Genomic DNA, 14,248 nt, shown 5'->3' on the forward strand with positions numbered 1-14,248 from the left:
AAATAAAATAAAATACAAAATAAAGGCAAAGCTTAGCACCTGAAGGGGACGAGAAAATCAAGGGAGCCACCTTGGACCCCATTAAGGAGGATGCCATGGTGGCCCCTTGTTTATATTTCACCTCAGATAGCAAAAACAAATGGCACACACACTAGGAAATGATTTAGGCAGAAGCCAGGAATCCCAGAAAAAGCTTAGCACTGAGTAACAGAAAACAGAGTGAGCAAACCTGCAAACACCTGAAGAGCACCAACCCACAGGATATCCAAATAGAACGACCTAAAAGATAACCCAAGACAACAAAACCGTCCACTGGAACAAAAGGGAACAAAACCAGACCCCACAAAAACCCAGAGTTGAATGTAATGAAAGGCCTTTTCTGGAGACATTTCATTACATGCCTCCAGAAAGGATCCTCCTTCCTATTTCATTAGGAAGGGATCTCAATGGCTCCTTGTAGCTAAGTGAACTGAGAACTCCACACCTGCAAGTCACATCAGCCCTTGTGAGTCATAAAATCCTACGGCAGACCCTGATCATGAATCCCCTGCAGACTCAGGCCAGGCTCAGGGAGCAGGGGATTCATGATCACCCTCACTGAAAAAAAAAACATAAAAGAAAGTAAAGCAAAACCCAACTGCAAGGTTCACAGGAAGTAAACAAACAATGCAACAAACAACTCTGCAAACAACCCACCTAGTAGTTAGATCATGCCCACTGCCCAGTACAGGAACACTGAGTCAATGTCATGGGTTCGTATCCTGGCCGGGGAGGATTTACTGGGCGCAATTCCTTAACTGTAGCCTCTGTTTAACGCAACAGTAAAATGTGTACTTGGATGAAAAAACGATTCTTCGCGGCAGGGGATCGTATTCCAGGGACCATAGGATTAAGGACTTGCCCGAAACGCTACGCGTACTAGTGGCTGTACAAGAATGTAACAACTCTTGTATATATCTAAAAAAAAAAAAAAAAAAAAAAAAAAAAAAGGAGAGGCCTTGGAGGGAGAGATTGGTTGGAAGGAAGAAAACCCTGAATCTTTGGCAAGACAAGGTGACTTAAATCAGCAAGTTTCCCAAAAGTATTGGAGAGGACAAGAGGAACAGGAAATAGTTGTAGACTTCAGCAGCATTAGAAGCAGGAGAATTGTGAACCAGATTACCATAAAGAGTGTTAGTTTGTCGAAAGGCGAGTTTTATGTCAAGAGGACGAAGGGTATTAGTAAGAGTTTTGAGTTCAGATATGAAGGGAAGGCAGAGCACAGTGCTAATAGTGTTGGAAATAGCTTTAGGATGAAAGAAATTCCATTTAGCTTAAGAATAGACACAGTTGATACAATGTAAAGGGTAACCAAGGCGAGAGAAAGATTTATAAATAAAGGAAATTTCAGAATCAAGAAACTGAGGGTTACTGATGCGTAGAGAGCGGAGGAAGAGCGAGATGAGGACACTTTTCTTAACAGGAGGAGGATGGTAGGAAAAGAAGTGAATGTACATACCACTATGCATGGGTTTGCGGTAGACAGAGAAAGAGAACTCTGACACAGAGCATGGAATGGGGGCCCAAGACCCCTTGGGCGAGAACAAAGCCAAGCAACGAAGCTCTCAAACGGGAGTGAGACCCAAACATCCCGGGAAAGATAACCCTGACACGAAAGGGAAGTACTTACAGGGTACCTAGGGAAGGTAGCCCTAGGCACCGTTGCAGCCCAACGTACCAGAGAACACCTGGCTGCCACACCACACAAAGCTGACAAAGCCACAAACACAAAAGCCAGTCAATAAAGCATGGCCAGAGGAGACATGTTGACACAAGGCACATCAGTCAACAAACTGAGGGGTAGAGCTGCCATCTCGCCTGAGCGGGCTCCCCCTTCCTCGTATTGGGGGGGGGGGCACTAGCGAGTGGCGCGCTAGTTGGAGGACGATTTGCTTGTTTTATTGTTTTCTTTTGGGGTGTTCCTTTCTATATTCGGATGTAGATTACAAATTTCACCAGCTGGAGGTTTGTATTGTTATGCCTACCTCTCTAGGGGGTATACTCCAGTCGATGGCAGACATGACATAGTCTGCAATGCATATGCAATATGCAATTCATATGCAATGCAATGCAGGGAGCATTGCTCTCTGTGCCTCTCTGAGTGGGGCCAGGTTCCGGCTCGTGGTCCCCGGTAGGCACTAGAACTCTAGGGACTGATGACATCAAACTAATATGGCACATGTCAGTTTGGAAAGCTTCAGGGAAAAGAAGAAAACAGAAAACCAGAGAAGAAAAGAATGTAACATTGAAATAATTGTGAAAAATGATATTCGTGGCAACCACCACCCCTCGGAGTGGTGTGTGTCCGAGCACCGCATCACTCGGCTTCAATAAATTGCTCAACTTCTTGGCTCCATCATGTCTAAAATATGTCAGATAACATATTTTAGTTTAGTTTCCCATGGACAGATACAGCATTTTAACAATATAAGAAAAGAGAATAATTTTTTTAAAATAATTTTTTGTCGGCGCACCATGGGGGTGTCATATTAAAATGTGGCGCAGTGCAGTGGTTAAGGACCTTTGGTTCTATAGCAGGTAATTGTGTGTGTTTCATGTGAAGGCAGGGAGGGTGGTGCCTGGCACCCCTTTCTGCCCCCTTACCTCATCCACCTGCAAGCACATCGCTAAGTTGCCAATTTTGAAATTTTTCACTTCTTCCTACTTGTCAAGATTCTCATTGCCGGTCAGAATTCAAAGAGTGTACCACTTCATCATATAACCCTTAACTCTTAAATAAGTAATTCTTTTCAGGCTATTCAACCAAAATGTTCATTAAAGTTGCTTACTATGTACTTACATCTAAAACTTGGAGAGAGAGGAGATTGTTGATCTTTGGAGATATATTGCTAATACGGTTAGATGAGAGATAAAGCTTAGTGAGGTCGGTCTGCTCCCACCAGCGATCATCATCACTGCCATCCATCGTCATACTCATTGTCAACTTCTTTGCCTCTTCACCATCCATCTCATGAATATGATATACTTTATCAGGCACTGAAAATAAACACAAATACTTTAGTAACCTTATAGTACCTTGGGTTTCTATAATCAGTACATTACAAATCTCTGATGTTACAGCCATCTTTGGAACACCATGCTGTACTCTTCAATTATTTAAATTGGTTGAAGTGTGTGCAATATAGGCAGTATTGCAGACACTTTAGTACTGAAACATGCAGTACTGTATATATCAAATTTTTGTCTGTCAGTCTGTGAGTAATTATGCAAGTGTAGTTACAAGATGAAAGCTACTCTCATGGTGTCTGTTATCACTAGGCTTTTAGGCCTCGGCATAACTTTATGACACTTTAACTTTAAGCAGCATTTTTGCCCGAAACCCTGCGCGTACTAATGACTTTACAAGAATGTAATTACAATGCTATGTATCCTCACAATCCCAATGTACCTTCTTGTATATATATATAAATAAATAAATAAATAAATAAATAAATTTATTGAAATAGCATGAGTTTATTATAATTACCTAAGTGTGTAATTACACAAGTGTGGTTACAGGATGAGAGATAACACTTGCAGGCGATGAGTCACAATAACGTGGCTGAAGTATGTTGACCAGACCACACACTAGAAATTGAAGGGACGACGACGTTTCGGTCCGTCCTGGACCATTCTCAAGTCGATTCTAGTGTGTGGTCTGGTCAACAGAGATAACACTTGTTTTGTCCTGTCTTCCCAGCAGTCATATGACACCTTGAAAGTACAAACGGTTTTGGCCTCCACCACCTTCTCACTTAACCGTCTACTTCTGTTTGCAAAAGCAAACTTTCTAATGTTTTTCAGAAGCTTTGTTTCATTAGTTTAAACATGTTCTCTTGGTCTTGTAGTTGTAGTTATAAAAAATTCTAGTTTGTCAAATTTGTCGATTCCTGTTACTGTTTTAACCCTATGTTGCGCAACACATCATATGTTGGGTTGAGTGACTTGCTATAAATTGCGCATCCCATCATATGATGTACAGTATTGGAGTACTGCGAAAGATTTAAATGGCCCACGGATACACGGGGTTCACCTCACCTTCATCAGGACTCTTGTAAACAGACGCCATTTTTAAATCAAAATCGTTTCTGATAATAGCAGGATTGTTGCGATAATTAGGCTGTAGTGGGAGGAGTAATCTTGGTGGGAAGGGAGGTAGCATTGTCTGCTAACTGTTGTTCGCTATGGTGAACAAAACATGTAGATACTTATATATAACGTCTGTATATAAAAGCAAAAACAGTATGGTGGGAGGAGAATGGTGGCGAATCAGGTGAGGTGAGGGAGGGAGGGAGTGGCAGCCAGTGGCGGGCTGCCACTGCCACTCAGCATACCAACTTAGTGCTTCGTTATGGCGAACACGAATGTAGATACTTATATATAACATGTATATACAGTGTAATAACAGCAAAAGGAGTGTGGGGGAGAAGTCATTTTGGTGATGGGGGTGGCAACATATGCATGATTTGTCATGTTGGTAGGGGTGGCCACTATGCTCTTTGGCCATTATACCGGCTTAGTTGAACAGTTATGGTGAACAAAACATGTAGATACTTATATATAACGTCTGTATATAGGGTAATAACAACACAAACAGTATTGTTTGGGGTGAAATTTTAGTGCGTCTGACCTCGAATGTGTGAGGGAAGCAGCCGCCACCTGACTGTGTGTAGCGACGTCTCTTAGTGCCTGAACTAACTATATCAACTTAGTTGTACAGTTGTGGTGAACAAAACATGCAGATACTTATATATAGCATCTGTATATAGTGAATAAAAGCAAAAACAGTATTGTGGGAGGAGAACATGGGTGAGTCAGGTGAGTTGAGGGACAGAGGAAGTAGCAGCCACTGGCACTGCCACTGAGCATGCCAACTTAGTGGTTCGTTACAGTGAATACGAATGTAGATACTTATATATAACGTCTGTATATGGTGAATAAAAGCAAAAACAGTATGGTGGGAGGAGAATGTGGGCGAGTGAGGTGTTGAGGGAGTGAATGGAAGCGAGTGGCTGGCTGGTGTGTGGCGGTCACTCCTCGTTGCTTTTTGACTCATAATAGCAACTTAGTGGTTCGTTATGGTGAACAAAACATGCAGATACTTATATATAACCTGTGTATATAGTGTAATAACCGACAAGGTATTTGTTCACTGCTTGATGAACATAATAATTGAATCAACAATATGCACACCATATTTTTGAGTACAGCGATGATCCACTCATTTTATTATATAAATATATCACACTACACACTATTGAATAATATTACAGCAAAAAACCAGCGTTGAATGTAATGAAACGCCATTTTCTGGGTGAGCCCCGGAGGCTCCCTGGAGCTTATCGGGCTAATGTGTGTTATGTTAGACCGGGACATTAGCTATGGAGTTCAGACCTACCAGGGACCAGCGCCAGAACCTGGCCCCTTCAGAGAGGTTTCAGGGAGCAATGGCCCTGGAAAACCCCATATGGTTGGGGGTTTTCCTTATCTGCCATCGACCGGGGTTAGGCACCCAGAAAGGTAGGCGTAACAAAACAAACCCCACATGGTAAAAAACTACAACAAAAACCGAACAGAGAGGTAGAAAACTCCCTACAATCCCAAGGAAAACAATCAAACAATCAATTTACTGCCGCGCCGGTCGTCCGCGCAGCCCTCCCCTCCCCGGGAGGGGGAGGGGGGGGGGCCCCGGACCTCACCGCGCCGGCTGCCGTCAGTTCGGAAACTAGGCTTCAACCAACGCGAAAAAACCCCGCCGACCGGATGGGAGGGAGGGTAACCAGGGAGCCTCCGGGGCTCACCCAGAAAATGGCGTTTCATTACATTCAACGCTGATTTTCTGGGGGGAGCCCCTACGGCTCCCTGGAGCTACATACCCAAAGAGAAGGAAAAATGGGACTTACCCGGGAGGCGGTGGCCACAAACTCCTCAACTCGAAGTCGAGACAACTGGCTGCAACCTGCGACCCAAAGCAACACAAGAACGACGAGGAGCAGGGACATTCACCAAATAACGGGTGGCCAGGACCCTGTTCGACTTCCAAAATCCACGTGCCCGAATATGAGCCCAAGACATATTACCAAACACGGCAGCCAAAGCCGCAAACTTCCTAACGTCATGGGCGCGAGGATAGACCGCAGGCTGGCTAGATTTAATAACCCTGCGGACAACCTGGGAGACCCGAGCCCTGGAACAGGGAACGAGGGAAACCGGATCAACCCAAAGCGCATCCCCAGCCACTCCGGCCGAAGCGCGCAGGTAACGGCGAAGTGCAGCAACAGGACACAACACATGATGCACCCCCGGCCGAACCAACCAAGCATCAATGACCCACGGACCCCTCCGGAAAGCAGCCATCTCGTTCTTTGCCAGAAAGGACGGAGAAGGCTGCAAACGGACAAACCTACCCCCAGGACCAAAAGAGCAGTAACCCCTGCGCCGGAGGAGAGCATGAAGCTCCCCTACCCGGCCCCCAGAGGCCAATGCCAACAAAAACAAAGCCTTGGAAAAACAATCAGGAACCGAAGGGGCCACCACAAACCGAGGAGAGGAAAGATAAGAGAGCACCCTGTCCAAGGACCAGGACGGCTCAGGCGGCGCATGAGCAGGCCGGAGGTGAAACATAGCACAGGAAAGCTTACGAAACGGGGCGGATGTGACGTCCACCCCGAAAGCGAGCTGGAGCGGCTCCGCCAGCGCCGCACGATACGAGGCGACAGTATTAGGCATCAAATGACGGTCCTGAAAAAGCCAAGTAAGGAAGGACAAAACAACCCGATCCGAGAGAAAAGACAACCTACGAAGAGCCAGAAAATGGCGAAAGGAACGCCAGGAAACTTCATACTGTCGCCTAGACGAAGCTCTCAGGTGGGACACCATCAAAGAAGCCACCTGATCACCATAGAAATGGTGATACACCCGCGTCAAAAAGACCAGACGCGAAGAGCAGAGGAGAAGGTCGAACCAGCCCCGTACCGGATCGGACCGACCTGCTGAAAGAGGCGGAGCCGCGGGAAACGTCCCGGGTTCGGGCACCGAGCCAGAAGCACCGGAAACCAAGGCTGGGCCGGCCACCAAGGGGCCACGAGGACTACTCTCCCCGGGAATGTCTCTAACCGAACCAGAACCCGAAGCAACAGCTGGACCGGAGGAAAAAGGTACAGGTAACCCCACCTCGACCAGTCCTGCCGAAAAGCATCCACCGCGAACGCCTCGCAGTCGGGGAAGGGCGTCACATATAGAGGGAGACGCCGGGACCACGCCGACGCGAAGAGGTCCACATCTGGGAGACCGTACGTCTGGCAGATCCAACGAAACGAGTCGTCGTCGACCGTCCATTCCGTGGACAGGGGAAGGAAGCGAGACAGACCGTCCGCCAGAACGTTGGACACTCCCCGGACGTGAACCGCACGGAGAGCCAAACCCCGAGAATCCAGCAGACGAACCACTCGAAGGGACCAACCCCAAAGAGCCAAGGACCGAAGAGAACCCCCGCGGTTCAGGCAATGAACCACCGGAGAACAGTCCGAATGGAGGCGAATGGTCGATCCCCGAGCGACCCGAACCCTCCGAAGCGCGAACCAGACAGCCGCGAACTCCCGAACCGTGCTGTGAGCCCGATGGAAGGACGGACCCCACCGACCCTGGCCTGCCTGGTGAGCACTGGTCACAAAGCCCCAGCCGAGAGACGACGCGTCCGTGAACACATCGAGCGAGGGCTCGGGAAGGCGCCAAGGCACCGAACCCCGAAAAATCCGAAGAGGAAGACGGTGACGCAGCAACCGACATAAGACCCCCGGAGGGCGAACCCAACGATCGCGAGAGAGGCGGAAAGGACGTCCCCGAAGGAACCAAAACAGACGCCGAAGCCAAACCCGACCCGGCGGGTAGACTAGCATGGCGAAGTTCAGACTCCCGCACAACCGCTCGAGCAACCGCCGAGTGACCCGGGACCCTCTCAGAAACAGCAAACGGCGGTCCCGCAGCCGTCGCAACGCCACCGGAGGTAGAGACAAGGAAGCGGTCCGAGAATCCCAAACAAGACCCAGCCAGGTCCGAACCTGGGACGGAACCAGATGGGATTTCCTCCAGTTCACCAGGAACCCGAACCTGGCGAGCTGGGAAAGAACCAAATCCCTGGTGAGCAGACAAGCTGACCGACTGGGAGCCCACACCAGCCAGTCGTCGAGGTAGGCCAAAACCCGAATCCCGAGAAGACGCAGACGGGTCACCACAACTCGGGTCAGACGCGTGAAAACGCGAGGTGCCAGATTCAGGCCAAAAGGTAGGCATCGAAAACGGTAAGCGTGACGCCCTACCACGAAGCCTAACCAGTCCCTGAACCCCGGATGAATAGGAACGTGCCAATACGCGTCCTTTAGGTCCAGGGACACCATCCAGGCACCCGGCTCCAACAGAAGCCGGACCTGAGACAGAGTAGTCATCCGAAAGGAGGGGCAAGGAATCCAGGGGTTCAGACGGGACAAGTCCAGAATGAACCTCAGATCCGCACAGTCCCGTTTCGGCACTGGAAACAGGCGGGAAACCCACCTGAGGGACGTAGTCGGTTCGACCACGCCCAAGCGCACCCACTCCAAGATGACTTGACGAAGCGCAGGAGAAGAGACCTGCCCTGTTAGCCCCGAACCCCCCAAAGGAGGACGAGTCGCCCAACGCCACCGCAGGCCGGATGACACGACCGAAAAGGCCCACAAATCGTGGGACCAAGCGTGGGCAAACAGAGCGAGCCTCCCCCCCATCGCCCCGTCAACGGGGCAAACTGCGAAAGGGCCGACGCCCCGCACGAGAACCCAACCGTCGAACAGGGCGAACACTGCGCCGCCCAGACGACGCTGGCCCCAAAGGGAACATCGGCTCAGAAACCGGCACCAAAGGCCCACCTCGACCAGCGGAAACCGAAACCCTGGCACGACCCCTCCGAAACTGCCGAGAACGACTGCTCCGGAGAATCAACAAGTCCGCCATAGGACGACAACTAGCCGAAGCCGCATGCAGAAACTGGGACACCGCAGACTCTGCAAACAGCAACGGACAAAAAGGAGACGAAAACCTAAGAGCCAGGGCCCAAGCGGAATCCAAAGAGAGGGCGAGCACAGCCTGACGGCACGCGAGGCGAGAAGCAAAAAACAGAGACACCGCTTCCTTCAGGATGGGCGCAAAGAGCTTCAACAGTGCAGCCGACGCCCTAGCTGCCGAAGAAAGCGCCCCGGACGAAGGCCCTTCAGCCAACGCTCCCACATCCTCCTCGAGCCAAGTAGAAGAGAGCTCGAGAAGGGAAAAGAAACGCAAGACCGAAGCCAAATGCCCACGGGAGCGCAACTCCTCCGCAACCAATGAAGCCGAAAGCTGAGGAACCTGCACGTGAAGCTGGAAAAGGCCAACATCCCGAGAAAGCACAGGAGCGAATAAGCACGCATTAAGGTGCTCAAACTCGCCCCCCAGGTAAACCTGCATAAAAGTAGCAGTCTCGCGCCAATCAAGCGTGCGGGTCCGACAGAACCCATGCCACGCCCCCAACGAAAAGAAAGGGCAGTCTGCTAGCCAGGAAGACCCCGGAACCTCCAAACGTACCCAAAAACGGGAAGAAGAACCGAACTCAAACGAGGACGGATCCATTGGGGAGGCATAACCCGGGTCTCGCAAGAGGTATGCAGCAAGAGCTTCCCGAGCCACCTTCGCAGAGAGACGGGAAGTAGCAAACCCCTGTAAAGACGGAGCCGAGGTACCCAAAGGCGCCCGGAACCGAACACGGGGAGGAGCCGAACCCAAATCATACTCATACAGGGAGGGAGGATAAGAAAACCCCTCCCCCTGCAACAATAAACCCCGTGGGGAAGGCAAAAGCACCCAAGCGGGGTCACAGGGGGCCCAAGGCCCCCAGGCCGACTCCTCCCCAGCCCCAGGATCCCTTACGTCGGGACCCGGGGCAGAGCCGTCCTCCAAACCCTCTACCCCTGAAGAAAAGGTAGAGTCCAAGGGAAAGGCAGACAAGGGGGCCTGCTGGTGGGACCCAGAAGCCTCGGCAGGAGGAACCGGCTCAAATGCCTCCGTCCCCGACCCGGATGGGGCAGCCCCCGAAGCAGCCCGAGTCTCTCCACCAACTAAATCCTGTGCCAAAGCCGAAAGCCGCATACGTTTCGGAGCCGGACACAGGGGGGGTGGTGCAGGAAGAACCACAGGGGAAGGACCAGAGGGCGTAGGAGTCAAAGCCATAGCAATCAACGCCCCCAGGTCAGGGTCCCTAAAGCCAAAACGGGGCAGCCTCGGGGCATCCAGGTGGGAAACCAACCTAGCGCGTTGCAATAACCTAAATCTAACATGCAACGCTGATGCTGCCTGTACTCTAATAGGAACATCCTCAGAGTAAAACCTGAGCACAAGCAGAGAACAGGACTCGCAAGACTCCGGGTCAAAGGTGTCATTGACCCAACAGGCAGCATGACGGAGGCAAAACAGGTGACTGTCACCCTGAGACAAGGGCACACTGCAACCTTCAAACCCGCACAAGGCAGGCTGGAACTCGGGAGACGCCTCCATGGGTCCCCGAGCCCCGACAGGGGTTTCCAGGGCCCGTAGGGTAGCAACTACGGGAAGCCCGGGCAAGGTGTTGCTAACCGGTTAAGAAACCCAAACAAAACACGGGTAAATGATAATACTGAAAGCCCCTGGGACGTGTACAAGCACGGGGGCCTAGCAGAGGACCACCAAAACAATACCAGGGGAACTATGGGCCCACGAGGCAGCACCTCCACCAGGCAACCAAAAACAAAACAAAAGAAAAACCCCGCAAAAGTACACTGTCCCCAGAGCAACAGGAACCGGTCGCCGCTTAGGTGGCAGGCCGCGCAACACCTTGACGCCCTAACCAGCACAAAACCACTCCCTACCCAAGGCCAAACAAGGGCCCCAAGCCCCAGCTGGCCCTAAGGGCGAGGCAAATGCCGAGCAGCAAAAACCTCTACGGGAGCGGTTCCCGAACGCCCCAGAGAAGATAACCCTGACACGCAAGGGCAGTACTCACAGGGCGCCTAGGGAAGGAAGCCCTAGACGCATGCAGCCCCGGCACTGATGAGGTACTCCTGGCCACCGCACACCACAACAACAGCAGAGAACGCCACACGAGGCAAACACCGCCAAGGAATTTGAGGCCAGAGAAGCGTCTATCCCGGTTGACACTAGCTTGCGAACTGACGGCAGCCGGCGCGGTGAGGTCCGGGGCCCCCCCCCCTCCCCCTCCCGGGGAGGGGAGGGCTGCGCGGACGACCGGCGCGGCAGTAAATTGATTGTTTGATTGTTTTCCTTGGGATTGTAGGGAGTTTTCTACCTCTCTGTTCGGTTTTTGTTGTAGTTTTTTACCATGTGGGGTTTGTTTTGTTACGCCTACCTTTCTGGGTGCCTAACCCCGGTCGATGGCAGATAAGGAAAACCCCCAACCATATGGGGTTTTCCAGGGCCATTGCTCCCTGAAACCTCTCTGAAGGGGCCAGGTTCTGGCGCTGGTCCCTGGTAGGTCTGAACTCCATAGCTAATGTCCCGGTCTAACATAACACACATTAGCCCGATAAGCTCCAGGGAGCCGTAGGGGCTCCCCCCAGAAAACTATGAAAAATCAATCAGAGACATTGAAATAATTAGGTAATTATCTCTTTGTGGCCACTTCTGCCTGACAGCTGGCAAGCAACAGACCATCTGGGACACATGCTGAGTCAGCGCCTGTTTTTTGCCAGACTTCCCCACCCTATAGCGGGCCATATATGCCACTTACGATTTTTTTATTATTTTTCCCATGATCAGAGAACACAAATTAACAGGTTTAGAAGAAAAAATATATATTTTTTTGGTATGCGCCTGTGGGTGACAAATGCCCGGAGCCGCACAAGGGTTAAATAAGACCTACATATGAAGTGTCCCAGCGAGGTCTGCACAGTTCAATGTCTGCACTTATACTGAACTCCCTTCTCAAGGTATTAGAACTCTTTATATCGCCACACGTTTCTTGCTCTGGATTTGGGTCGAAATTTCTAGAATATTCGAATTCTCTAGAATTTTTCATGAGCCGCATATTAAAGGTCAAGAGCCACATGCGGCTCGCAAGTCATGGTTTAGCCACCCATGATATACAGTATGGTATAATCTAGAACCAAATCCCATGTACTGGTATTTCAAGTTATATCATCTCCATTAATTAAACATATGTGCTCCAATGAACGATTAAACTCAAGTTGATAATTACAAAACAGGTTTTACAATACTGTCATGACAAACGAGAGCGTATATGAGTGGGCGACTACTGGTTGACACAAGGGGGGTATTGTGTTTGGGGAGAGGGGTTATTATGGGTGGGCAGATGGGGATATGCAAGAATGCCTTTTCCTGTGTGTCCTCAAGGTTATCCAAGTATCCATTGTTACTTGCTTTCTTTTATGGATTAGATTCAATCTTTCCAAAATACACATACATATTATTTGTGAATCCGGATTGGGTCCAGAATGATATACAGTGCTGTAATCTAGATTATAGTGGTACCAGATTATATACAGTATTACAACAATCTGAAAAGTTCAATGCATTTTATTATATTCTCTTACCTTCAATCATTCCTCTATTTGACAGATTTAGTTGCCCTGATTTTCTTGCCATTCTTATGATCTGTGGATGTAGTTCTTCTCCTTTGGCTGTATCAAATACACTACCAACATTGGCAAACCCTTGCATCACAGGTCTTCCTCCACGAACACGAATTCTTGCTCGAACAGAACTGTAACCTCTAGAAGCTGGCTTGCGAGGCGGGCTCAGTTTTGGTGTCTTCGTCCTAAGATTCAAAGCAAATACTTCATCATTCAAACATATGACTTTATAACACAATAAGCATGAAAATAAAACCAGCATTGAATGTAATGAAACACTCCATTCCAAGTGGGCTCTGGTAGCTCCCTGAAGCTGTCACAGAGATAGCTTCCCATTACTCAGTCAAATGAGTCATAGGCATCCTGTTGACCTACCAGAGATCAGAGCCAGAACCTGGTCCTCTTCCCCTCACAGAGGCATAGAGAGCAGGAGATTGTTACAATCACCTTTACTGGGAAAGCAACAAGAAAGTAGACGAGACAATACAGACAACTGCGTGGTTCATGAAAACAAAGCATCAAAACAGACAAAAGAAAAGAATCACTCAAAACAAAAGGATTCACTGATAATTGGATATGAAGCACCAACTAGTCTGTATATGCAGAACTGCCAACAGATGGAATCCCACCTTCAAGCCGGCATCCACCCAATCCGAAGCTGATGAACCACGAACCAACATACCTGATAGGGGGGAGGTCAGGAAGCCACAGGACCTTGCCCAAAAAGGGCCGTTTTATTACATTCGATGCTAGTTTTCTGGGGGAGAGGGAAGGGAAAGTCCCTTGGTGGCTCCTTGAAGTTAACTAATTACGGAGAAGACAACCTAGGATTAAACAAGGAGGAGGAGAGGTGACAGCTACAAAGTCTTAGATGAGACACAGGGCTGGGGAAGCCAAGCTCAGGGTTAACATAAGCCTGACTGAGACCAGGAATATTGACCTAGTACCAAGTTAACAAGGCCCTCATAGATCTCAAAAACCCCCAAATCTGAAAATCAACTCATGACATAATAGTAAAGATGGCAGCCATAGCTGTGAATTTACAAACATGGGCCCGACGGTAGACTGCAGGCTGGATAGCGTTAATGACACCGCAGACAACCTGGGACACACACAACATGGAACGGAGAACCCAGGAAACTGGATCAACAAGCAGTGTCTTCACCTAAACAGAACGGGAGATGTATCCATAGTGACGAATTGCCACAACCAGACACATCAGAAAATACTACCCCAGCAAAACCAAACACCAAACACCAAGGTACCCCTTCAGAAGCCAACATCTCCATCTCCTCCAGAAAAAAAAGAGAAGGCAGCAGGCAAAGCACTGGCAAGAAGGGCTGAAAGAATGGATTTCATATCTCCAGAAAAGATCACGAGGCTGCCCAACCTGACAACCGAAGGCAAGAGCCAACAACAAAAACAGCACCTTAACCACTGGGCTGTAAAATATGACAAACCCGTGGTGCACTGAAAATAAATTCTTTGCAAAAATTATTTTTTCTTCTTATACTGTTAAAATGCAGTCTCTGATCACAGGAAACTAAACAAAAAACCAGCGT

At 49.4% G+C, this 14,248-nt stretch overlaps 1 protein-coding gene across 2 annotated transcripts in view; it reads right to left on the reverse strand.

Moving 5' to 3' along the window:
* LOC123745510 (leucine-rich repeat-containing protein 40) overlaps positions 1-14,248 on the reverse strand; it is a 124,088-nt gene that overhangs the window by 91,173 nt on the left and 18,667 nt on the right. For both annotated transcript variants that reach the window (XR_011224255.1, XM_045726091.2), the window contains exons 3-4: positions 12,648-12,871; positions 2,840-3,036 (exon numbers count right to left, since the gene is read on the reverse strand). Coding sequence is in view for 1 of the 2 variants with exons in the window: in XM_045726091.2 (XP_045582047.2) it covers positions 2,840-3,036; positions 12,648-12,871 (421 nt within the window). In the remaining variant the exon portion in view is untranslated. The remainder of the gene's footprint in view (positions 1-2,839; positions 3,037-12,647; positions 12,872-14,248) is intronic.

Source organism: Procambarus clarkii, chromosome 71 (assembly GCF_040958095.1).
Source record: "Procambarus clarkii isolate CNS0578487 chromosome 71, FALCON_Pclarkii_2.0, whole genome shotgun sequence".
Taxonomy (NCBI): domain Eukaryota; kingdom Metazoa; phylum Arthropoda; class Malacostraca; order Decapoda; family Cambaridae; genus Procambarus; species Procambarus clarkii.